The sequence below is a fragment of the Denticeps clupeoides genome, chromosome 1, assembly GCF_900700375.1.
Source record: "Denticeps clupeoides chromosome 1, fDenClu1.1, whole genome shotgun sequence".
In the NCBI taxonomy this organism is placed as follows: Eukaryota; Metazoa; Chordata; class Actinopteri; order Clupeiformes; family Denticipitidae; genus Denticeps; species Denticeps clupeoides.
The window spans coordinates 39,441,749-39,468,094 of record NC_041707.1 but is presented as its reverse complement, the minus strand read 5'-3'; the positions used below and the strand labels follow the sequence as shown (position 1 = coordinate 39,468,094).

The window sequence follows — 26,346 nt, the reverse complement described above, 5'->3', positions numbered from 1 at the left end:
TGTTTTTTGTGAACATCCCAGAATTTTCATAGCTCCGTGTCTCCAAGGGGATTTGAATGCAGCTTCAATCCGGACAGCAGTATCAAGAAGGTACACTGCCTTAAGTTCCATCAAACCATTGCTGTTCACTATTGCAGGGCGGCTCCACCTGCACCTGACCAGGGGGACGTCATCGGTGGGCGCCGAGGCCGCGCCCTCGCACCACATGACACAGTAGACGTGCGCCACCAGGTTCAGAATTTCTTAGAGGCACTTAACCAATATTGCGACTATTTTCCACTCTAATTAGTGGGAATGGGACGGTGAAGTGAAGCGACTGATGCACAGCACACGGTGCACGCGGTGAAATTTGCCCTCTGCATTTAACCCGTCACCCTTGGTGAGCAGTGGGCGGCCATGACAGGCCACCACCGCCCCGCAGCGTTACTGTTTATGTTTGTGGTGGGCGTGTGAAACACTTTACGTGGTAGAAGACGTGTCTCTAATAAGCGCTTTAATAAGTCGATATTTGATCAGGGAATTGGGTTAAGTTACAAAAATCACTTGCGTCCTAAATATTGTCCCATTTTTACTAATTGGATTATTGGCTAATAACGATCATTTTTGTAGTATTCCCAACCCTGCCATGGAATGCAGGACCTGGTTGACGAGACGTGACACGAATGAGTAAATAAATGATGAAATGAGTTATTTTTATTTCCGGCCTCTTGTCTTTCAGGAAGAGGATTCCGGTCCCCTCCCGCTGTCTCTCACCGTGTCGGACTACCTCACCCCCTCGTGGTCCCTGTCCCCGTCCTCCTCGCCGCTCTCTCACTCTGAGGCCAGCGACTCGGACCGGGAGGAAGACGAGGAGGAGGAGGAGGAGGAGGACGACGAAGACGAGGATGAAGAGGAGCTGGAGGAGCTGCGCGGCCGCATGCTGCGCCGGCGCAAGAAACGCAAGGCCCCCGCCCCCGCCTCCGCCCCGTCGGCGGCCAAGAAGAAGGCGTCGCCCCGCGCCCAACCCCCTCGAGCCCCCCTGTCGTTCTCGCGGCCCGCCTCCTCGTCACCCCCGGCCTTCCAGGCCCCCCTGGCGCCGCCGCCCACCACAAACATAAACAACAACATTAATATAAACATCGGGCACGGCGGCGTTGGCGGCGTGGGCTCGGCGGGCAAGCGGCAGCACTGCCCGTACTGCGGCCGCCATTTCCGCTCGCTGGCGCGCCACCTGGAGAAGCACCACGCCCAGCAGCCCGAGGTCCGCGCCGCCATGGAACTCGCCCACATGCGGTCGCAGACGACGCACCCGGCGGGCGCCGCCTCCTTCGCCGCCCCTCAGCCGTCCTCCTCGTCCTCGGCCCCGCCCCCGACGCTCTTCTCCCGGGAGAGGGAGGCGTCGGGCCCCGGGGCGGTGTCCTTCTCGCTCTCGCTCTCCCAGCCCTCCTCCGCCGCCGCCGCCGCCCCCCCCCCCCAAAAAAGACTCCGGCCCCCACCGCCGCCCCGCCACGAAAGCCCGAGTCCACGCCCGCCGCTTCCGCGGCCCCGCCCAACCCCCCGGCCAAGAGGGGGCGGCGGCCGAAAAGGGTGAAGGAGGAGCAGCAGAAGCAGGAGGAGCTCCAGAGAGCGAAGGAGGAGCGGCCGCCCACGCCGGGCGGAGGGAAGGACGAGGACGGAGAGGCGGAGCTGAGTGACGGAAGGGACGAAGACAGCCAGTCAGAGAAAAACGGAGACATGGAAAAGTACGTATGGTACGGGTGCCAAGCTTCGTAGCTGCGCTTGATTCCCGTTTGCTCGTCGCTGTTTAAATCGTAACGTAGAAAATGGGTGGGGCGGGATGCATGGCGGGATGCATGGCGGGATGCATGGCGGGATGCATGGCGGGATGCACGGATAATGACGGGTTCGTGAAGGTTCCAGTGGACGCCTGTAATGTATGGGTGAAGGAGGTCCTACCTGCAGAAGGATCCATTCCATCTGGTCCTGGGCTGCCAAGCCTGTAATGAAAAGCAAAACTCCGTTACGTTATCAACAAAACAAGTTTTCCGATTTCGTCCCTCCTGGAAACACGCAGGGGACAACAATCGTGTTTTCATGCATCGTGCAGAGACGTGCAGAGTCAAATGGATAAACAACCATATCATTCATATGTATTGATTTTACAGATTTTGCGAAAGTACTAGCAATTGGTTGTAAATTGATTGATTTAAAAAGGTTGTAATATCCTAAGTGGAACACCGGGTGGCGCATGCAGGTATTCGGGTATGAAGGGAGCAAACTCGGATGTTGTTGGTGGGCTTTTGACCGCTTGCACGAGAGCTCACGCCAACGCTCCGGCAACGCCTGAAGGAGGACTCACCGGTGATATCTGCTATGTGTTGGATTGGAATAAATGGACATTTTTGTATTTTGACATCAAGATTGGTTTAATTTGCGTAGCTCATGACTGAACCAGAGGGCTCGTCGGCCGGGCCACATCCGGCAATATTATTATTAAAATGCAGGGCGGGCCATTTATATGGATCCACCTTAATAAAATGGGAATGTTTGGTGATATTAACGTCCTGTTTGTGGCACATTAGTATATGTGAGGGCGCAAACTTTTCAAGATGGGTGGTGACCATAGTGGCCATTTTGAAGTCGGTCATCTTGGATCCAAAGTTTTTTTTTTCAATAGGAAGAGGGTCATGTGACACATCTAATTTATTGGTAATTTCACAAGAAAAACTTAACTTTATTCTTTCATGAGTTATTTACAAGTTTCTGACCACTTATATAATATGTTGAACGTCACCAACCATTCCAATTTTATTAAGGTGTATCCATATAAATGGCCCACCCTGTATATTAATAATAATAATTTTCTTTAGGGTGGTAGTAGCCTAGTGGGTAACACACTCGCCTATGAACCAGAAGACCCAGGTTCAAACCCCACTTACTACCATTGTGTCCCTAAGCAAGACTCTTAACCCACCCTGAGTGTCTCCAGGGGGGGGACTGTCCCTGTAACTACTGATAAGGGCGTCTGGTAAACGCTGTAAATGGTAAACAACCATTCATATTTATTGATTTGAAAGGTTTTGTGAAATTGATTGAATTAAAAACCTAATTTTCATTATTAATCTCTGTTCTTCCTGCAGTGCCCACAGGACCCACATGTCTCCTCTGCTATCGTCCCTGTCCTGCCTGGTCCTGTACCTGCGGCGACAGCAGCACTCCGCCTACCTGTCGCTGTCCCGCACCCCCAACTCGGCCGAGGCCTGGCGACTGCTGTGCCACTCCAGCCTGGCGCTGCTCATCCTCTACAACCGGCACCGCGAGTGCGAGGTGGCCAAGCTGACCGTGCAGGAGTACCGCAACCGCTTCACGCCACCCGCGTCCGCCGCGCCGGCCGTCAACGGCGCCGCCCAGGCCCCGGCGGCCCCCGGCGCCCCGGCGCTGGAGACGGCCCTGTCCCCGTTCGAGCGCCAGGTCCTCTGCCACCTGCCCAGGGTGGGCGTGCTGGGCAAGCGCGGGCGCATGCAGCCCCTGGTCCTGCCGCCCCACTCGGAGGCCTGCCTGGAGCTGCTGCTGCAGACGTGCCCCGACGTGGGCGTGGACCCCAAGAGCCCGTACGTCTTCTCGCGGCCGTACCACTCGCCCGCCACGCCGCTGCGCGGCACGGACCTGCTGCGGGGCCTGGCGCGCTCCAGCGGCGCCAAGAACCCCGCCGGGCTCACCGCCCCCCGCGCCCGCCGCCAGGTGGCCATTCTCACGCAGCTGCTGCTGCTGGAGGAGGGGGAGCGGAAGCGGCTGGAGGACTTCCTGCAGAGGGAGTACCACGTGACGCAGAGCTGCGCCCGCATCGGCCAGGACCCGGGCCTGATGGGGCGCGTGGGGCGCGTGGTCCTGTACGGGGAGAAGGACGGGATGCTGTTCAGGGGGATGAGCCTCCAGCACATCTGCCTGGAACTGGACGGTGAGCAGGGGGGTGGGAAGGCAATAATGACATCGCTTCGTGTGGTTCTGCGGATCCCATAATGCACCGCGCACTATGCTGAAAAAGTTCTAGCTGCTTCGCGATCCATTGGCCGTCGCCGCGGGAACCGCTCCTGCACAGATTCAGCTGCAATTAAAAGGGCGCGTCTGGCAAGGCAGCCGAAGCGCTGCATTGTGGGATCTGTAGTGGGATCTGTGTGCGGTGATCTCATAGGATGTGGCGGAATGTATAACACAGTATGTAGTGAAGTGATTGTGATACACTGCAGCACAGCACACGGTGCACACAGTGAAATGTGTCCTCTGTATTTAACACATCACCCTTGGTGATCAGTGGGCGGCCATGACGGGCGCCCGGGGAGCAGTGTGTGGGGACGGTGCTTTGCTCAGTGGCACATCGGCTGATCGGGATTCGATCCGGCAACCTTCTGATTACGGGGCCGCTTTTTCTACATTTACGACTGCAACGTTTGAAACTGGGCCAGGCCTGTAGAATCCGTGCTAGCTGTACGTAGTGAACCGCGTCACGTGGTGCTGCGCGTGTTGCTTCTGTATTCCAGGACCTCCGTAAATAACAGCGGAGATCTTTTCCCCCGAAATGGACTCCTCTGCTTTTGATTCTTGAACTTCTTGAGCTTTGCTGTCATTTCAGCTACGTACGTGTTAGTTTCTCCGGAACCTGGTGCTACATGTTACATGCTGACATAAAGTGCACGTGTGGGACACCGCTAGAGATAGTGTGTGTGTGTGTGTCAGTCCAGGGTGGAAAGTCCCTGACTGTTCAGGTGTCTGATGGCCTGTGGGATGAAGCTGTTGCAGAGTGGGTCAGTGAGGGCCCGGATGCTTCGGTACCTTTTTCCTGGATTGCAGGAGGGTGAAGAGTGCATGTGAGGGGCGTGTAGAGTCCTTCACAATGCTGGTGGCTTTCCTGATGCGGCATGTTATGGAGGGAGGAGAGACTCCGATGATCTTCTCGGCGGTCCCATACGCTGCAGTTCCCAAACCAGACAGTGATGCAGCTGGTCAGAATGCTCTCAGTGGTCCCGCTATAGAAGGCGGTGAGGATGGGTGGTGGGAGACGGGCTGTCCTCAGCCTCTGCAGGAAGTAGAGACGCTGCTGGGCTTTCTTGGCTTTTGAGCTGGTGTTGAGATCCCAGGGGAGGTTCTCCTCTAGAGGAACTTTTGGGTTCTTGACCATCTCTGCACCAGAACCGTCGAGGTGCATTGGAGAGTCTTCTGAAGTCCGCAATCATCTCCTACGTTTTGTCCATGTTGAGAAACAGTCATTCTGGCGGGATTAAGAGTTTTGTAACAGGGTAGGTGGACACCGAGTCTCTGTACCACACAATGGAGACGGCGCCTAACCACCCGCCTACGCTAAACGTTTAACGTGCGTTTAACCCCCACGTAACACACATCTCAACGTTCAACTATTTACATCTGACCCGCTCATTTCTTTCCTTCTTATTAAGCCTCATAGTGCGCGCTAAGCATGCTGGAGCACAATAAACCGGGCTGCGATTGTGAAAAAGAGGAATTTTATAGAGATCGTATAATCGCTAGCACTGGTGGTAATGGACACTTTTTTTTTATTTTTTATGATCAGTTTTATATATTACAATTATTATTCTTCCTGTTTAAGTTGAGCTTTTCAGGGTAGTCATAAATTTCGTTTACTAATATTTTGCTAAATTTGGTGGTAAAATTTGTATTTTTTAATTAATTTTTTTTTTTTTTAAACTCAAATTTCAGAGAACGTCTGGTCATGAAAATTTTCCACAGAGTAATTGGAGTTCATGGAAATTCTGAACTCCAGAACCCACCTCGGGGAGCCAAGGCGAAGGCTCCAGCCGGGTTGGTGCGGCGATGGGAATCTTATGGGACAAATTACCCGGTATTGGGGTTCTGACCGGGCTCCGGTGATAAAATTTACCGCAGCAACGCTGGCTCGGAACGTTTCCCTGGAGACGCCTGCAATGAGCTCGAGTTCAAGCAGACGGAAACGCAAAAAAACTATGATAAATGATTCATGACGCCTGGGGGGCGGAAACTTTTATTAGTAAACGGTTATTGATATGTTCGGTGTTTATCTTGGATGTTTGAAATCCTCACCTAGACCTTTGTATTAGGCTTAAAGACACGTTGTGGGAGGCTGGATGTCAAACCCCAACTATAACCCCTTGAACGGTGGGCCCCTCAACACCAGTGGTGGGTTGTAGGTAACACACTCGCCTATGAACCAGAAGACCCGGGTTCGAATCCCACTTACTACCATTGTGTCCCTGAGCAAGACACTTAACCCTGAGGGTCTCCAGGGGGGGACTGTCCCTGTCACTACTGATTGTAAGTCGCTCTGGATAAGGGCGCCTGATAAATGCCGTAAATGTAAAATGGTCCATCCAGTTATGAGCCATCTTGAGCTCAGGACCTGCACAGGACACTAGATGAGGCTGTACACCACGATGTACACCATGGCACTGGACTAAATTGCAAGAAGGGGGTCCCTCTCTGTATCACTCCTTCCCAAAGTTTCTTCCTTTCTTAGGGTGGTAGTAGCCTAGTGGGTAACACACTCGCCTATGACCCAGAAGACCCAGGTTCAAACCCCACTTACTACCATCGTGTCCCTGAGCAGGACACTTATACCTGAGTGTCTCCAGGGGGGGACTGTCCCTGTAACTACTGACTGTAAGTCGCTCTGGATAAGGGCGTCTGGTAAATGCCGTAAACGTAAATGCTGTCTTTATTAAAGTGGCCAGTCAAGAGGGAGAATTTTAATCCCCTGCTTTCTTTTGTTCTCCGTCTCCGGTTCAGTCATGTCGGGGAACTCTGCCGACTCGTTTTCAGAGGAGTCCGACGTGGAGGCGGCGAAGAGTAAGGAGAGGGTGGAGGTCAGTAAGAAGGCCGCTCCCTGCCCCCCTCGTCCCCCAAGCAGGAAGAAGGGGAGCAGCCCCCAACCCGCAGCGGTCACGCCTTCACCAGTGAGTCACAAGAGGAGGAGCTCGCAGCCCAAATCAGGTCTGTGTCGTTCGTTCGTTCGTTCGTTTGTTCGTTTGTTTGTTTGTTCGTTTTTGAATGGTGAACTCCGTTGAAGTTTCCTGTTCATGGATTAAAGGTCCCCCATCATGATAATGTCTCTTTGTCAGATGATTTGGCGTTAATACGAGTTCCCCTGGCCTGTCTATGGTCCTGCAGAGGCTAGAAATGGTGATCGGTGTAAAGAGCGCTTTGGCCAGAGAGCGACAGCTCAGACGGTCAGATCTGGAATTTGTCCCCTTATGTCATGCTTTTTCTGCCCAGAGAATAGTCAGTCGTGGCTTCCAAATGTGCGAAGCATTGCAGTCGCTCGGTGATCGGTGTTGATGACGTCATTTTCGAGAATGCCCCCTCAACTCCTATAGTCCTGCAACTCTCCTTCTGCACCATGGCTGAGACTTCAGATACAGTATCGGGGACAACTAATAAAAAATATATAAAAAATAATCATGGCGGGTGACCTTAAAGCGTTTTTTTTTTTTTTTTTTTTTTAATGTAGAACTGCTTTGAAGTTCTATTTTAGTCTCGAACTAGGCTTAATCCAAAAGTTTCCTGTTCGTGGGTTAAGCCTAGTCCTGGACTAAAAGAGAACTTCAAAGCTAGCTCTCCATTCAAACGTGCTTTTAGTCCAGGACCAGGCTTCATCTACGAACGGGAATGGTTTACGGCGAATTATTATGAAATAATTCCCTGATTTGCTGCGGTGCATGTCGCATTCTTGGATTTACTCGTACTACGGTTTTGGAAATTGTGATCCCTCACTCTCTCCTAGTAATCGTGGAAACATTACCGCCCAGTGACAGTCCTGACAGTTTATTGTAACTTTTTTTTTTTTATATTTCTTTCTCTCCTCTTCCTCATAGGGAAGCGCGGCGTGCTGAAGAGGCCCTGGTCGGAGGCGGAGCGCGTCGCCGTGGAGACGCACCTGAAACGGAACATCGTGGAGCTGCGCGTGCCGGCCAAGGCGGACTGCGAGCGCTGCCTGCAGCTCTGCCCCCTGCTGGTCAGCAACCAGCGCGACTGGAGGGCCATCAAGTTCTACTGCCACAACCGCATCCAGCTGCTGAAGAAGCAGGGCCGCCGGGAGAGCGGCGCGGCCGCCGTCTGCTAGCCGCGCCTCCATACGTCCACCTTCACCCCCACTGTGTAGAGAGCGAGGGTATCTGAACTGACATTTAAAGACATTCCCACTCCCACGACTGAGTTCAAGGAAAGGAAGACTACAGTAGCATGGGACGTCGTAGGACGTGCTGTATATGAATTAATTTTTTTTTTTATTATTATTATTATTATTAATTTTTTTTTTTTTTTATGTTTCATGACCACAGAGTTGTGTGTCGTGTGCAGTAGAGACTCGACTGACTCGCCTGGGCCACGTTTAGCAGTATTCCCACGTACCGGAGCCCAGCTCCCTTCCCCCTCGGCCGCCTGATGCTGCAGTAGGACGGAGCCTCAGAGCCGTACTTGAATTTGCTTCCCCCCTCGGTTCTAACGTCTCCAGCGCTCGTCCGTAGTGCACATCTCTCCATATCATGTCCGCAGGCGAACGTTAGACCAGAGTAGCTGTTCGTTTCCGTTGTGCTGTTGTACATTTTTGTAAATACACACAAAACGTACTAAATTTTTTTGAGGTCTGTTTTCACGAATGCAGCGGTCGGTGTTCCATCAGATTTTATATAACGTTGTTGTCTGAGAGACAATGTGTTTTTTTTTGTTTTTTCCCTTCAACTTCACGCCGGGCAGCACTACTGTTGGATTAAAAAAAAAAAAAAAGTGTTCTAGAAGACTGTGTGAGCATCCAGTAGATCTAACTCTCCTGACCTGATCACACCGTATGGTTAAAAACAAAAAATACGCAGCAGCAGTAGGCTAATGTGCGTTATTGAAGTTTATTATTTAAAAACAAAAAAACCACCTGTCATTATTACTTAAAATATACATTTTGGGTTTGTACATGTGATTTCATGCATATTTCTTTTGACCGTTTAATGAAATGAAATGTGACTGTGGCCACGGCCAGGTTTGGGATCGGCGGCGTAACCTGCACTTGCAAATCCTCCACCTGCCTTCTCTCCGTCGGCCACTCGGCCCGTGATGTCTGGAAATGTTCAGCAGCGTCCATATCTGGTGGGGTAAAGCCGCGACGCACGGAGACTTGGCCACGGTTTGGAAGGGTTCTGTGCTGGCGTGGTTCTTTTAGCAGTCGAAGGACCACCAAGTGGAAGAACGTACTGGTCTGTGCACCAATAAGAAAGAAAACGGTCAGACGGTGCACTGGGATGGCATTGCTGCCCCCTGGTGGTTGAAAGAAATTACACATTTACTCACTCGCTGAGCATCTAATCCAAGCCTGGCAAAAAATACCCAAAAAGCTGGTTTGGTCGGGACCAGTCAGATACATGCACTAGGAGATGTTCCACTTCCTCACTTAGACGGATTAAGTTATGACCGCATTCTTAGCGGACAGGCATGACCAAGACGTCCCTGGGAGTGACGCCCGGGGTGTTGATCTGTACCTTAAAGATCTTCTGATTCACCTTTTGCCCAACAGAGGTCCCAGAACTCCTCCTATACTCTTGTTTTATCCATCTTAAGGTGTGTGAAGTGCCTCTTTACACTCATCTTTATACTTTTAAATTCATCTCCATCTTCATCCAGTTCAGTCTTCTGCGAAGCACATGTTGTGTTTGTTTATGAATTTATCTTTTGCTTCGGTCCTGCCGGTGGACGGCCTGGGTCATCTGTTTCCAGCCGAGATGAAACGGAGGTGCTGAAGATATCAGGATGTTTCTGTTTCCATGCGCAGGTATCAAAGAATTATAATTCAAGGTGCATAAAGTATTAGTTTTACTACGAGAAATCCATTTGCAATCGAAACCAGAATATAATCCAGCTGTCTGCTGTTCTTATTTGACCTGGGGTTCTGAGAGGAACCCAGGCAGATACACCTCAACTGGGAGACCGGTGGCAGCGTGTAGGAGGCTGTAACCTGTAAACTCCACTCTTAACCATGCTCAGATGCTGCAAGGACAGGACCTGTCACCGGCATGGAGACACAGCCAAGGTCTGACTACGTGTTTCAGTTCGACTTTCTATTGCAGCATCACCCACAAACACCATGAAAACTCACATCTTGATAAATGACAAACCCAGAATAAAGTAATATCACACAATGAATTCATATTTTTTATACAGAAAATGCATCATTTTAATAAAACAAAGCATTAAAACACAAACCAATGTTATGCACACTATCACTTCAAATACTTAGGACCTTGTAACACATGCCAACCATTGTTACCGAAACCATCTGTAAAACTGACACTCTTTAGTGTTAAATGTCAGTGACTCCGCCCCTTCCCAGGTAACAAGCCCATATGGGTGGTACACAGGTACCAGACAGGCGGTCCAAACCGGACCCATCTTACTATGAACCCCAGATGAAGAGCAAGACTTAATGTTTGACAGTGGGTCAAGAAGATCTTGGTTGCACGAACGATAAGGCTGTCTGCTATAATTTCCATGAACGCACAAGTTCCAACTGCAGCCGGGACAACTGACGCAGTCTCTCACCATGAGGAGGAGAATCATGAACAAGGAGACCATTTTTTTAAGTGTTTCATTGCACTCACAGCACAATGGCAGTGAGTGCAGTTTGAACCTGGGACTTCTGGTTCACAGACCTATGGCAAAACAAGAACAAAGTAATATCACAATAAAACACAAAGAATAATATAACACAGCTAACAAACCAATGGAATATACAATATCGATGTTTGCACACCGACTAACTTTGCAGGATGGCCCTTTTAGCACCGACGGATCTTCATAATGAAATTATAAATGTGATTTGTTTAGCGGACATCGCTGAATTCCCTTGCCCATAATGAAGTGAAACCTCATTGGGAAGACCTGTTTACATGGTATTCGCTGGGAAGTATGTTCTTCTCACACCTTATTTGGGTTCTGTGGTGAGCCATCTTAGGACTTTTTGATTTTCAAAATGAGTTTTTTTTTACATGAAAGTGAAGTGATTGTGAAGCACAGCACACGGTGACACGTGTCCTCTGCTTTTAACCATCACCCTTGGTGAGCAGTGGGCAGCCACGAGGAGGAGCCCGGGGAGCAGTGTGTGGGGACGGTGCTTTGATTGGTGGCACCTTGGCGGTTCGGGACTTGTGAGACACTTCTAAAAGACTTAATAATAATTATATCCCAATTATACAGTATATTCCAGCCTTTCTTTAATAGGTATAAATTGGAAGCTGCTAATTAGATAGTTGAGGTTAATGACGTGACCGTGTGCTGTGATTCAGTTTCATTTTAATACATCAGAAAATGTGGATGTACTAGGAATTTACACCATTGTGTTTGACACTTTACTGTCAGTCATATTTTAGACAATATTGTACACATGTAGGTTCTACGCTTCGGTTTCATTTTCTGTGTTGAGAGTGTCAGTGTTGAGGAGAGGCTGCTCCTCTGCTTCCACGGACGGAGGAATCATGTCTGGAATGTGAACTGAGCCGCTGTCCCCTGTACCCGGGTTAAAAAGCGGGAACACGTCCCCGGTAAACGCTGTCACTAGCGTGAGGATGGGCTTTTTCTCTCCCACGTCATAAAAAGTGAGCCTCCCCTTCTCATACTCTACAAGCACGCCTAACGTCCCCGGCCTGGTCGACAGTGACACTGGGAAGGTGGGGTCCAAGTTGACGTGGTATCCATTGGATCCATCTGAGCTCAGATACCAGAAACCCCCTGAAGGAGTCAGTGGGGCTTCGGTACTTCTGTCTGCCGAACCACTCGCCAGTCCAACCCACCAAGCCGCTTTGACGTCGATGTTTTCCTGTTTCAGGACCACCTCCCAGTACTTACAGCCTGACGAGAAACCAGGTTCACCCAATACGCACGTATGGTGATGGAACCTCCCCATCTCAGTATTATCACCAGTCTTCTCACTGTCCCTCAGGTATTTGCGGTCTTCAGAAACCACCACGTGATGGTGAGCTGTAGCCCTGTTGAGCTTGATGTTCACTGCGGAGAGAAATGATCATTTAGACTAAACATACCTGAAAAATGTCACCAGAATTATAATCCGTGTTGGGGAGTAACGTGTAATGGTGCTACGTCACTGTAATTGTTACTGCTACTGGAGGAAAATTAATAATTAACTAACAGTTACTAACAGTTATAAAGTAAAGTAGTAGGATGGTAGTAGCCTAGTGGGTAACACACTCGCCTATGACCCAGAAGACCCAGGTTCAAATCCCACTTACTACCATTGTGTCCCTGAGCAAGACACTTAACCCTGAGTGTCTCCAGGGAGACTGTCCCTGTAACTACTGATTGTAAGTCGCTCAGGATAAGGGTGTCTGGTAAATGCTGTAAATGTAAAGGGACAAGCGACAGTGTTATGACTGCTAGTCAGCATCCATTATTATAAAGTAAAGAGGGCTCAGAAAAACAAAGGAATGCATTACAAATAAATATAAAATTATTGCCATATACAGCTTCTGCCCCCACCGCAGCCAAAGTTTAATTTTGTTGTGATGCGTTGTCCTGCGATCAGTCCTCACATTATTCAATTATGTTGAATTTATTCAATTCTGTTGAAATATTTGATCTAGGAGTGATTTATATCGGTAATAATCTTACAGTAAAAATACCTGAAGTCTGAATTTGTGGTGGCTGTTATTATATTATATGACTGATAATTGATGGATTAGTTATAAAATTGTTGAATTATATATTTACGAGTTTGGCGGTAGTCAATGTTTAGTACTGCCAGATTACACAATTTCGGTTAAGAATATTAATTCATAATTTACAAAAGTGGTCAAAAGACAATTACAATTAATGGTAATTGAAATATTACATCTTAAGTAGTTTAATAGTAACTTTGAATTGTAACAAATTGCATTTTCAAAGTAATCTCCCCAACACAGACTGTAATGTGATGGCTACATTGTAATTTAACTAATACAATTGTAATACATTGTAATTTGACTAATAGAAGTTGTATTATTTGGTTAATAACACAGTATCTGCGTGTTTCTTACCTCTATGTTTCTTGGCCTCCTCAAGGTTTAAAGATCCTGAATGAAACAAGGCGAGAGGACAATTAATTCCCACATAGACACGTATGTATGTTTATCCTGATGATGATGATGGAGGCTGAAGGCTGAAGAGGCTTGGCTTGATTCCACACATGATGTGGAGTCGCCGCGTTTGAACCCTGAGCATGATACGTCGTGGTAAAAGCTATTTGATTTGATCTGATGATGCATATCCTGAATAGAGCACTTTTTTGTTTGATATACTGAAGATAGTGTAGATATTTAATTTGATGATGATAGATTAAAATTTTCCAACTTACTGGATGAAATGAACGTCTCTGCGTCTGTAAAAAATGGTAAATGTGGTTAAACACTAGTAATCAGTGATTTATCACAGTGCTCAGCATCCATTCGATTTTTCTGTGAGACTCAAGCCTGAAAGGAACATGCAGCACAGTTTAAGCTTCCTGGAAATGATCCTCACCGCGCTTTTTGTTTCTGATGAAGTAGAAGATGCCGGTGAACACCGCCACCACGGCTACCAGCATCAGCATGACGACGGCGAAGGCTGACTTCCACGGCGTTGCGGAGTGATCTTCTGACATTTCAAATCCTGAATGTGTGCACAATAAAGCACGTATTTCCAGAAGATCCCTGAACATTTCTAAATGTTCTAAATGCATGAGGATTCAACACTTCTGTAAAACCGACACTAATTAGGGTTGTGGTACTGTGGTAGTAGCCTAGCGGGTAACACACTCGCCTATGAACCAGAAGACCCAGGTTCAAATCCCACTTACTACCATCAGCGTCTGATAAATGCCGTAAATGTAAATAACAGTGACCCTTCCAAGGTAACAGGCCGATATGATCTGATTCTTTCCTGAAGACAAGTGAAATACTGCGGCACGCAGTAGCTCCACAAAATGTGTCCTCATCACCCGTCACCCTTGGTGATCAGTGGGCAGCCATGACAGGTGCCCGGGGAGCAGTGTGTGGGGACGGTGGCACCTTGGCAGTTCAGGGATGGGCAACCTTCTGATCACGGGTCCGCTTTCTTACCCGCCAGGCCGACCACAGGCCAGAACTTGATAAACTTTGGTCTCATGTAGTTAATGAGACTGTGAATTAGTTAATTTTTCACATTATTGCCACAAGAGTATCAACAGTATTGGCAGTGAGAAATGACCAACGTCACGACCGCAGGGTAAATCGGGAGCGACTCTCGCCTGCTCCTTACCCGGGGACTGAATCCTGCACAGTGTTGTACACACTCGCCTATGAACCAGAAGACCAGGTTGAAACCCCACTTACTACCATCGTGTCCCTGAGCAAGACACTTAACCCTGAGTGTCTCCAGGGGGGGACTGTCCCTGTAACTACTGATTATAAGTCGCTCTGGATAGGGGGGTCTGGTAAATGCTGTAAATGTAAATGTCTGCTGTAATTTTGATCATCAAGGAGGAAAATCGTGAAACAAAGGAGGCAAATTCGACTATGAAATTTCATTTCAACCAGGCTATTGCAAGCCACCCATTCCGTACCTGCTTCAGCCTCAGCCCGTAAAAGCACGCTTGCCTCCTTCCCGTCCTTGGAGCCGGGCAGAGACACGGAGCAGGAGACACTGGGGCCGTCAGAGGGAGACAGAAGGACCGAGCTCTGGACTGAGAAGAGTCCCTCTGGCCCCCGACTGGAGTGGAGCTCCTCGGGGGCCACGCCATTCTTCTCGTCCGAGGACCACAGGAGCTGGGGCTCCGGATACCAACCAGAGGAGGAGCAGGTCACCTTCACCAAATCCCCCCGAACCTTCATCACAGACAGGACCAGGGGAGAGCCCAGCACTGGAGAGCCAGAGAAACAAGTATGCAGCTGCAATGGTTTGCTCCATGGGGAACCATGTTTGATGAATTCGTTCGATTCATTGAGGTCAAAGGTCACCGCACTAACCGCTGACATTTAGAAACACCAAGGCGGAGCTGTACAGCAGTTCGCTGCTGACGTAGCACTCGTACGGGCCGGCGTCCGCGAACGTCACGTTGTCTATCCTCAGGGACACGTTGCCCCGCTTCAGGCCCCCCGGGGACCCCAGCGCCGCGCGGTTTCGGAACCGCTCCGGCTGGCTGGACGTCAGGATCTTCTGCTCGCGGTACAGAAGGACGGGCCTGCTGTACTGCTCGGGGCGGTACCAGCGCACCTCCATGGCCTGCGCGTCCGCGGCGGGTGACAGCCAGCAGGGCAACACCACCGACTGCCCTGACCGCACCGTCACATTTTCACTGGCCACCGAGAATGACTCTGCAATAAAATAAGTAAAACATTTCATATCAATCAGACCAGATCTTAAAAAAAATTGAGGAAAATTAGGGAAAGGTGAGGCGTTTTTAAAAAAAATGGAATATAAATAAATATGAGAAAGATGAATAAAAAAATGTAAGTAACAATACATATGAATGCTTTATAAATGAAATAAATGAAGTAAATTTAGGCTTTGACTGAATTATATATAAACACACACACACACACACACACACAGAGTACAGGCCAAAAGTGTGGACACACCTTCTCATTCGATGTGTTGTCTTTATTTTCATGACTATTTACGTTGGTAGATTCTCACTGAAGGCATCAAAACTATGAATGAACACATGTGGAGTTCTGTACTTAACAAAAAAAGGTGAAATAAGTGAAAACATGTTTTATATTCTAGTTTCTTTGCTCTGATTACTGCTTTGCACACTCTTAGCATTCTCTCGATGAGCTTCAAGAGGTCGTCACCTGAAATGCTTCTCCAACAGTCTTGAAGGAGTTCCCAGAGGTGTTTAGCACTTGTTGGTCCAGCTCATCCCAAACCATCTGGATTGGGTTCAGGTCCGGTGACTGTGGAGGTCAGGTCTCCACTTTTTGTTAAGTACATAACTCCACATGTGTTCATTCATAGTTTTGATGCCTTCAGTGAGAATCTACCAACGTAAATGGTCATGAAAATAAAGAAAACACATTGAATGAGAAGGTGTGTCCTAACTCTCCTGTACTGTATATATTTGTTATTCACTCTCTTTTCCTTCGGACCTGTTGTTTTATTAATTTATTGAACCTGCGTTTTTACAAGGGACCCTGCAGATTCTGTCTAAATTGGGACCACATCTGTACGTCTACAGGTTTCTGGATGTTTCTCCAAAGACCGCCCCTGTGGGCGTGTTACCTGGGAGGGGGCGGGGTCACTGTCATTTTAAACCAATTCACTTTTTACGGACGTCCTATGGTGGTCAAAACTGGAACTCCAGAAGACGACTAAAAACGACCACGTAAAAACGTCCATACTGCAGCCTCTGATGACGTCGTGAAAGACGCACTTTCTAAATTCCCAGACCAGCATGGCGTTTTAAACCTGAGGAGAGGCGGCGTAGCTCTCAATCCGGGAGGAACGGTGACGAACTCGCATCAGAAAATGACCATAACCGCAGATGAAATAAAATATGTAATGTAATATATAATATAATATTATTTGGCGCATGACTCGTTCCATAAGAACGTGACGTCACTCACCTTTTCCGGCAGCCAGATTGATCGCGGAGCAGAGCGCCACAAGGCCGAACAACATGTCCAGCACAATAAAACAATGGACGTACAATTAAGAAAATATGGCTGGTTTTATAACGCTGGTTTTTTAGTATAAAACCAGCCGCAGGCCCGTTCCGTCGAACCGACCGAGGAAGGAAAGAAACAGCAAATGTTCGCGACAAGGACAAAATTAGAGCAGCGTCGGCGTCTCGGCTGCTGTTTTACTTTCACTTTCACCTACACCAGCGAACGATTCGCTGAAATGAACGGATCTTTTTTTTTACCGTACTGAGCCGAATCACTGAATGAACGATTCACTCTCCTGAATCATTTTGCTCTGAAAGCGACCTTTGGTCTCTACTGTTTTAACAAATTTAGTTTCCAGAGTTATAAATGAATTCCACAATTTTAAACTTGCCATACCGCAACGGATGTAACAAAGCCAACTCTTGGTCATTCTGAAAGTGAAGTGATTGTGATTGTGACACACCGCAGCACAACACAATGTGTCCTGTGTATTTTACCACCAGTGGGCGGCCATGACAGGCGCCCGGGGAGCAGTGTGTGGGGACGGCGCCTTGCTCAGTGTTTGGGATTCGAGCCAGCAACCTTCTGATTATGGGACCGCTTCCTTTGCTGCTTTCCTATGTTTTCGTTGCAGACATTGGCCATGTTTTTTATGAAAGACTTTGATTATGGCAATGAAATTTTAGTGTCTGCTAGACCCACTGCCTGCGGTCGTTAATGCAAATTGTTGAGCTGATCGGCCTTACGCTGACGAACGATGTTTTTTTATATTTTGTATGTGCAATAGCGCCAGGGGGCAATGGTGCCTCAATTTGTCTAGCTTACTTAGAGTTGCATTCCACATGTGTGTCCCAAGTTTGGTGGCCACAGTCCACATAGTTCATGAGTAATTGAAAGGGTGGTAGTAGCCTAGTGGGTAACACCTGTGGGTGTCTAGTGGGTCGCCTATGAACCAGAAGACCCAGGTTCGAATCCCACTTACTACCATTGTGTCCCTGAGCAAGACCCTTAACCCCGAGTGTCTCTGGGGGGAGGGCAACCTTCTGATTACTAGGACAAGCACAGCCCCATGTGTAAAATCACAGGTGTTTTGGACAATTATTTACATTGAGTGCTTCATATTACACCGAGTTCACGCGCTTGCGCACGGGTGGAAATGGTTGGGCGTGGTCTCATGAGTTGCAGACAAGGACAACAACATTGTACAACAAAGCTGTATAAATACCAGTCCTACCTACAACGATTCAACGTTTTGCGCTTCTCGGTTTCTGCTGCCCGACGCGTTTTGTGAGAGAATAATAATAATTATAATAATTTAACATTTACAGCATTTACCAGACGCCCTTAACCAGAGCGACTTGCAATCGGTAGTTACAGGACTACTGCAGGAGCGTTGCTGATGTTTTGTGAAGGTCCTGGTGAAGAGCCTCTCCAGTAGGTCTCTCCCCAGGGTTTTCTATAAAAAGTAAGGCTTGCTGGAGGAGCAGATGGGACCGCTTGAGCAGAAGGTGCTTTGTGAAGGTCCTGGTGAAGAGTCTCTACATCAGGTCAATACCCAGTATTGTTATTATATTTTTATTGAGTATATTATTAAGGAAGCGTCAGTAGAATGCTTCCTAAATGTGCGCAGGGTTGACCTGCAATGGATCTCAGAGCACCATCTGAACAAGGCACACTTCTCACCTGCTGAGGTGAAGGCACCATGCTGGGGGACGTTTGGGACGTTGTGCCTCCTCAACATCAATCAATGCAGGACACGCCTGCCATTGAAATCAGGCTCCCAGCTTTGCTGCTTCTGGACAGAATCCACGCCACAGTAAACGAACGTTTTACCGCTGTAATGATCCTAAGCCGGTTAGCTCAGCTGGTTAGAGCGTGGTGCTAATAACGCCAAGGTCGCGGGTTCGAACTCCGTACTGGCCACAACTTATTTTGGGGCAGTGGTGGCCTAGCGGTTAAGGAAGCGGCCCCGTAATCAGAAGGTTGCAGGTTCGAATCCCGATCCTCCAAGGTACCACTGAGGTGCCACTGAGGTGCCACTGAGCAAAGCACCGTCCCCACACACTGCTCCCCGGGCGCCTGTCATGGCTGCCCACTGCTCACACAGGGTGATGGGTTAAATGCAGAGGACAAATTTCACCGTGTGCACCGTATGCCGTGCTTCTGTGTATCACATGTGACAATCACTTCACTTCCTATGATTCTGAATAGGTTGTATTATTTCTCTGTTAATGCCAGTAAAGTTATTCTAAGTTGTATTGGTGTATTTAGGCCCGTGTTCTTTCACCAGTTGAACGAGCATTTCCGGTTTTTCCTGCGTGCCGTGCACTCACTTTCTGTGTATTAATCAGCTGCATCGTCTCATTTGGTTCCCACCGAGGCGGGAGGAGGGCAAGAATCAATTTTTTTTTTACAGTGAGTGCATTTATTGTGAGGGCATTTTTATACGGGACGATTCGTGTGTTTTATATTTACAGCGACGGTGCATTTATTGTTTTATTACCAATGCATTCGTTAATTTTGTTTAAGCCACTAGTGAGGTGACCTCAACCAAACGCTCACACCACGCACACGCGCCTTATTGCACTAATCTGTAGCCATTAAGACGGGTCATCACCTCTTAGTCTGAGTGACATTCGCATTCCGTCAGTCGTGCCGGGACGCTCGCTCATTCCACGTCTCCCGTCTCCTGACTGAAGGTAAGGAGAGAAATATTCCTGTTTTTCATCATGCTAATGCCGCGTAAAGACGTAAAAATGCTACAATCGCGGTTCACAATGTGGTGCTGATGATGGTTGCAATACACGCTGCAAAATGACAAAAATGGCAACGCATGTAATACAAACCGTAGCAGTTGGACGTTAAGAGGACTGAATTTCTATCATTTTTTTAACCTTCCTGACCTTTTCACCTCCCCAGAATGTCACAGAAGCCCGTCGAGAGAGCGGCATCCACAGACAGGTGAGGCGGGGTCAATCGGGAAGTGTTGCGATGTGACAGATGCTCGCTTCACAAATGACCATTTTACTGCCTCGCCACCTCGCAGCGCCAAATCGGCCCAGGCCGCGGATGGCGGCCGGAAGCCGGCGCTGAGGAAGGGCTCGTCCTCCGCGTCGGACACGTCCAAAAAGGCCAAGGCCAAGAAGAGCAACGAGAAGATGTACACCAACGTGCTCAACAGCCTCTTCGGAGCGGTACCGTCCCTTCTTTCCTTTATTAAGCTGTTCCCTCCACAGTCGAGAGCACCTTAAATACCAACCAATCGGGGCGCAGATCAAAAGTCAGAGAGGAGGAAGTGGCGGCCGACCCAGCGGGCTGTTAATCCCTCGGAGGCGGCGGTATTAATAGCCCGCCAGCGTAGCTCAGCGTCCTGCCTGATTAACATCAGTCAGGAAAGTTCCGTGCGTGTGTCTGACTACGCTCAAGCCCTTAACCAATGCAGTTAACACACACACACACACACACACACACAGGCTTTTTTAACCACTCAGACTTCATGATACCTACACACTGTGCTCAAGTCTGGACTTGATCTGGGTTTTTCAGTTTTGTGTAGAAACGCCAGGCCACGTTCTCCACAGGATTCCACGTACAGGCCACGTCGTTCTTGTGGTTTATAGCGGATTATTAATGTCATATTTCTCATGTTTTCATTCTGACTAAACGAAACGCTCTTCTCATTGTAGGAGCGAGAACTGTCACAGACGGAAGTTGACGGTGAGTGTCCCAGCTAAAACAGGACTATTGGTCCCTCGTGGTCCCTCGTTGTCCAGAGAGTCAATGGCCGTGTGATCACAGCAAAAACAAAGCAAAGCTCTTCATCCCGGTCCCACAATACTTATCTTACATATTTCACATCCGGTCTTTGGAATTTTTTTTTATTAAAGTCACTTATTAAAAATGTAAATACATCTGGATAAACAACACAGCTTAAAGAAGAAAAATTCGATGCAAATGTGATGTGAAGAGGAGAAAAGAGGAGACAACCGTGTATTTTTCAGAGCTGAGCGAGGCGTTTAAGGAGTTTGACTACGACCAAGACGGCTACCTGAATTACAAGGATCTTGCAGAGTGCATGAGGACCATGGGATACATGCCCACCGAGATGGAGCTTCTGGAGATCATACAGCAGATCAAAATGAGGTGTGAGTATCGCACATGCTTGTGTATGATTATCATTACATTTCTTTATTCTCGCAAAGAAATGAACAGCGTTTATTTTTCATCTCAAACTGCTTTTGCAGTTGAACTTGTATTATAGAGGACATTTTGCATTTAAAATTTGTTGCATTTTCGTCCTTGGCCACTAGAGGCCACTCGTTAACAACGAGTTTCAGACCGCATTTCATTTAGACATTTACATTTACAGCAGTTATCAGACGTCCTTGTCCAGAGCTACTTACAATCAGTAGTGACAGGGACAGTCCCCCTGGAGACACTCAGGGTTAAGTTTCTTGCTCAGGGACACAATGGTAGTAAGGGGATTAGAACCTGGGTCTTCTGGTTCACAGGCGAGTGTGAAGTGAAGTGATTGTCACATGTGATACACAACAGCACACAGTGCACACAGTGAAATTTGTCCTCTGCATTTAACCATCACCCTTGGTAAGCAGTGGGCACCGTGACAGGTGCCTGGGGAGCAGCGTGTGGGGACGGTGCTTTGATCAGCGGCGCCTCAGAGGTTCAGGATTCGAACCGGCAACCTTCTGAACCTTCCTTTCTGACTAGGCCACCACTGATGAGCTCATTACTCTCCTATTGCTTTGAATTTCCATGATAAACATGAGTAGCAATGTGTTCTGAAGGTGTGTGATTCGATCACTGAATTCGATTGTGTGTGTGTGTGTGTGTGTGTGTGTGTGTAGTGGGAGGCCTCATGGACTTTGATGACTTCTGCGAGTTGATGGGACCCAGGATGATGGGGGAGACAGCGGACATGCTAGGGCTCAAGGAGCTCCAGTGCTCTTTCAAACAGGTTCTTTCTCACCTCACAACGTGCTCTCTGGTCTGCTTCACGTTCCGTGTACACTCACTGCCATCATTCTCCACATTCTTGCCACAGTTCGACACTGACGGAGATGGAAAGATCTCGCAGGATGAGATGAAGGAGGCGGTGAAGACCCTGCTGGGTGAGAAGCTAAAGAAGGGAGAGCTGGAAGAGATCCTCAAAGAGATTGACCTCAATGGGGATGGCACTGTGGACTTTGATGGTAAGGGGGCCACCCCCTTTTTTCTCAGTTTGATACACTGAACTGAGGGACTAATAGCCAATAATTAAACACTCATAGTTATGCAAATGAAAGATTCATGTTCATAGTTCTTCCTATCGTCTCACACTTCTTACTCAGAGTTCGTCATGATGCTCTCAGTTCCTTGACTGCGTGAAACGACAAATGGATTCTTGTTGGCTGAAGATGAGTCCTGCTTCAAAAGCGTGCTCACCAGGAGGAAATATGATTTCTGCATGAACAATAGAGGAATCTTGGTTCTTCATTGTGTCTTCACATATTTAGAAGCTGTACGTATACGTATCCTGTACAAAATGTAACATAACTGTCTAATGTGTATATAAAATATATTTTCAAACGCAATAAAATATTTCTCATGTTTGTTAGTTGTTTCTTTGCACCACAATTGGCTGGAGGTTGTCGCATATCTATGCATTTACATTTACATTTACTGAAGGCATCAAAACTATGAATGAACACATGTGGAGTTATGTACTTAACAAAAAAGGTGAAATAAGTGAAAACATGTTTTATATTCTAGTTTCTTTGCTCTGGTTACTGCTTTGCACACTCTTGGCATTCTCTCGATGAGCTTCAAGAGGTCGTCACCTGAAATGCTTCTCCAACAGTCTTGAAGGAGTTCCCAGAGGTGTTTAGCACTTGTTGGTCCAGCTCACCCCAAACCATCTGGACTGGCTTCAGGTCCGGTGACTGTGGAGGTCAGGTCTCCACTTTTTGTTAAGTACATAACTCCACATGTGTTTATTCATAGTTTTGATGCCTTCAGTGAGAATCTACCAACGTTAATGGTCATGAAAATAAAGACAACACATTGAATGAGAAGGTGTGTCTAAACTGTCCTGTACTGTACACCCAATTATCCTACAGAGCAAATAAAAAAGTTAATGCTCATCGTGGTGTCTGACATGGCCCAAAATTCCTTGTTTTTCTCCACCGGAATTATGAAGAAATTCTGAATTCATACAAGACACATGGCATTATTAAATATTTCACAGCTTTCAAAACTAACATCCAGTGGTCACTGATCAGAATTCGAATGCAGGCCCATCCTCTTCTGACACACATCATTTCTAACCTAATGGGAGTCGTACTGTGTTCTCACTAGATCTACAAAAGTGGGACCAGTCAAAAAATCAAACCAGCATCACCCCATCACAGAGAAATCAAAAACGCCGCATCGTATTGCGCACCAAACTGAGGCGGGTGGCAAGCATTTTGTCAACAGAACATGTGTTGAATACTCATTTCATCCACAAAACGCATTTTGTCAACCACAGAAGCTCATTTCGTCCGCAGAACGCACGTCGCCATGTGACAGATTGTCTTTTCATCAGTACCTGGGCAGGTCTGTGTGAGAAGCCTCCAAGGATTTGCTTACCAGCTGATGCTGCTTATCTGACCAGCAAATGATTTAAGGATTGTCATTTGCATTTATGTAAATGATCGCGGATTACGCGGCCGTAACAATCAGCAGAAACATTCAGCGTCGACTGTGAAAGGGAAGATACGTTCGGCCAACTTTATACATTTCAAGTGTAAAATGGCACCAGGCCTTGTCTACACGGCTAAAAGGTAGAAAATTATACGGTTGTTTCCACTCGCCCCTGCTCACAATTTCAGCTGAACGTACGGTATTTTTTTGGGGGGGTTCGTGTAAATATAGTTGGAACTGAACAGTCTAGTCGAGAAAAAAAAGAAAGCCGGCCAGCCAGTACGAGTTTATTCTGAACAGAACATTCGTACCCTCCCGACAGGACCGCCCAGGGCTCTTCAACGCTCTGAACATGCCCGAAGCCGGGGCGAAAATTCTTGGGGTACCATCTCATCACTGTCAGTATAGAATTGACTGGTCTCTCAGAGAGCTTGATCTTGGACATTGTTTGAGCATTTTGTCAACGGCTTTAGTGTAATTTCGCTACGGAACGCTGTTGCGGTGCTTATTTAGGACATTTTTAATGGCGGGTCTACCACAAGGAGAATGGGACATCGGTATTACATGCCGAGTGACAGTCAAATGCTCAGGCAAAATCGAACACCGAGACAGCATGCAAAATGGCAGAAAGAGACACATTAGGACAGGGTGCGTGATTACAGTCAAGCGACACCTCAGGTCACGTCCGACGCGGCGAAGAAGCGCCACCGGATGAAAATGGGCTCGCGCCGGGGAACGGAACTGTTTTAGGGACTCTGTTGTCCTGCGACGACTGGGGGACTCGCGGCCATGGCGTGGAGCACGTTTCTCGCTCTGCTCCTTGCAGGTCAGTATGTCAGCCGGCCACGGGCCCTCACCGCGCGGCAGACGCCGCCACATTACATTGTTACGTCTGCGACCCCCCCGCAGGGAGCTGTGGTTCGGCCGTTTGCTTGCGCGAGTATCACTTCGTCCCGCAGCTGATGACCTGGGGGGACGCGCAGGCCTTCTGCAGGCAGGAGTACACCGACCTGGTGGCCCTTCACGGCGCCGAGGACGTCCAGCTCCTGCTGAGCACCGCGGACTATGCCGGGAGCGCCTGGATCGGACTCTACAACGACTGGAACGTCTGGAGGTGGTCCTTCAACGACAACAAGAGCGTGCCGTATCTGAACTGGAATTCCGGGGAGCCCAACGGTGTGATGGAGTTGTGTGTGATCATGTACACTTCGGGAAAGTGGAACGACTACGGATGTTTTATTCTAAGTCCTTTCGCCTGTTATGACGGTGAGTCGAACAAAACACGAACACTAGACACCGCAAAGCAAAAAGATGGTGGGAAACCATCCCTCAGCTCCACGTCGATGCCACAACTACGTGGGCGTGAGGTTGAGGGAACTTTTTTTAATAAGTGGTTGGGTGGTGGTTGATGATCTCCATCATTCTGTTCTCAGAAGGTGCGCCAGATCCTTACGTCATGGTGAACGAGGCCATGAACTGGACGGAGGCCCAGGCGTATTGCAGAGCTTATTACACAGACCTGGTCAGCGTGATGGACCAGGCGGAGAACCAGAAGATACAGAGGAAGGTAACGTCCACGATCTGGACAGGCATGTTCAGAGACGGGTGGAAGTGGTCGGACCAGAGTGACCGCGGATTCAAATACTGGGCGGACAACCAGCCATCGGGCAGCGGAAAGTGTGCCGTGGCATCGCTGGGTTACAGGGGCACCTGGTCTCCTGACACCTGTACCTCCCAATGGCCGTTCTTCTGCTACAGGGGTGAGCAAACAAGCCCGGTTCCCTCACACACTGAACGTTTCAACGTTCTTTTATTACTATCCACACAACCAAACTTCTATCTTTCTTCTACCTTTCTTCTTCTATTTTTCCGTATTTTACAGATGTGAAGCTAGAGTATCGTATAAAGATAAGGCTTGCATCAGGCTCCTCCTTGGACCCGAGAGATCCCGGAATGAATGGAACTGTCCTGCTGCAAGTGAGTCCAAGTTTCTCATTGAGGACAAATATATTTATTTTGCGTGTACCGTAGCTGACATGAAACCTTCTGCTTTTCAGATTCGGCAAAAACTGCAGCAATGTGGGCTGACAGAAGACAGCAGAGTAACCTGGATAGAGCAGCGCAATGGACAGGCCCTCCAGGAGACAGGAAAATGACGAGTGATTTCAGCAGACATCTTCTCACAGAGACGTCATCCGCTCTACAACTAGTAATAGAACAAGTCTCGTCTGCCTGGGGCAGTCAGGTCACAAGTTGCTTTATGTTCTAAAGTGAGTTATCGGCAAGATGCCAGTGCATGAAAGAGTTATCCATGGCCATATATGTAAAAAAAACTAATTAACACTCTAATATGATACTCTAATTCATTTTAAGACTTTTTTTTTGGTAAAAACTGAAATGGGTCCTACAGACCTGACCACCACTCCAGAGCTAAATCATTTACATTTTTGGAATTTTTCAGACACTATTAACTAGAGCGCCTTCAAATCAGTAGTGACAGGGACAGTTCCCCTGGAGACACTACTCAGGGACACGACGGTAGTGAGTGGGGCTGGTAACTCTGTAGTCCAAAAGAAGTCATGAAATAAGAAGACCAGCGTTCCGCCAGAGACACAAGATTCAAAAAAGGTCTCTTGACTCCTGATCCGACTGACCAGGGCATATTTTAAACTTTAACTCATAAATAAGATCCATCAGCTTTTACAACTTTTACATGCATCTTCAGTAAACTTAACTTAATCGTTTTCAGTACAAATAGATAAATAGATGAAAAAAAAAACTGTTTGTGGACGAGTATTTATGGAGACTGTTCACAGGACAACGTAACCTTCACTTCATGTTTTTTCTTTTCTGTGTTTGCATCTATGTAAATTTACTTCCAGTAATAAACCACAACTGACAGCCATCGCTGGCTCGTTTTTTTAATGCCACGAATACACTGAAAAATCTTCAGAAGCGTGACCACGCAGTAACACCCTGGAATGTAATGCCACGGCGGTTTGAAGAGGAACATTGTGAGAAAGGGGAT

General features: G+C 48.0%; 4 protein-coding genes and 1 non-coding gene across 5 annotated transcripts; 4 read left to right on the top strand and 1 right to left on the bottom strand.

Moving 5' to 3' along the window:
• Positions 1-916: 916 nt before the first annotated feature.
• Positions 917-8,953, top strand: LOC114786839 (uncharacterized). Its single transcript, XM_028974414.1, has 5 exons — positions 917-1,063; positions 1,117-1,721; positions 3,120-3,937; positions 6,772-6,975; positions 7,857-8,953. Exons 1-5 carry the CDS (start codon positions 917-919, stop codon positions 8,102-8,104), a joined length of 2,022 nt encoding a protein of 673 aa, XP_028830247.1. The 3' UTR covers positions 8,105-8,953.
• A 1,200-nt stretch (positions 8,954-10,153) lies between these two features.
• LOC114793557 (butyrophilin subfamily 1 member A1-like) lies at positions 10,154-16,847 on the bottom strand. The gene is made up of 7 exons (XM_028985474.1): positions 16,596-16,847; positions 14,997-15,344; positions 14,594-14,890; positions 13,534-13,662; positions 13,370-13,393; positions 13,053-13,088; positions 10,154-12,027 (listed from the first exon to the last, which is right to left on the bottom strand). The coding sequence occupies exons 1-7, from the start codon at positions 16,648-16,650 to the stop codon at positions 11,417-11,419; spliced, it is 1,500 nt and encodes a 499-aa protein (XP_028841307.1). The 5' UTR covers positions 16,651-16,847; the 3' UTR covers positions 10,154-11,416.
• A 1,639-nt stretch (positions 16,848-18,486) lies between these two features.
• On the top strand, positions 18,487-18,560 carry trnai-aau (transfer RNA isoleucine (anticodon AAU)). The gene has a single exon. It is a non-coding gene; the product is annotated as a tRNA-Ile (tRNA).
• Positions 18,561-18,729: 169 nt separating this feature from the next.
• On the top strand, positions 18,730-22,246 carry LOC114794021 (calcium-binding protein 2-like). The gene is made up of 8 exons (XM_028986277.1): positions 18,730-19,336; positions 19,557-19,598; positions 19,684-19,831; positions 20,324-20,354; positions 20,639-20,782; positions 21,503-21,612; positions 21,700-21,847; positions 21,986-22,246. Exons 2-8 carry the CDS (start codon positions 19,558-19,560, stop codon positions 22,012-22,014), a joined length of 651 nt encoding a protein of 216 aa, XP_028842110.1. The 5' UTR covers positions 18,730-19,336; position 19,557; the 3' UTR covers positions 22,015-22,246.
• Positions 22,247-23,783: 1,537 nt separating this feature from the next.
• Positions 23,784-25,922, top strand: LOC114793897 (lymphocyte antigen 75-like). The gene is made up of 5 exons (XM_028986047.1): positions 23,784-24,144; positions 24,228-24,584; positions 24,752-25,078; positions 25,201-25,295; positions 25,376-25,922. The coding sequence occupies exons 1-5, from the start codon at positions 24,108-24,110 to the stop codon at positions 25,472-25,474; spliced, it is 915 nt and encodes a 304-aa protein (XP_028841880.1). The 5' UTR covers positions 23,784-24,107; the 3' UTR covers positions 25,475-25,922.
• Positions 25,923-26,346: the final 424 nt, after the last annotated feature.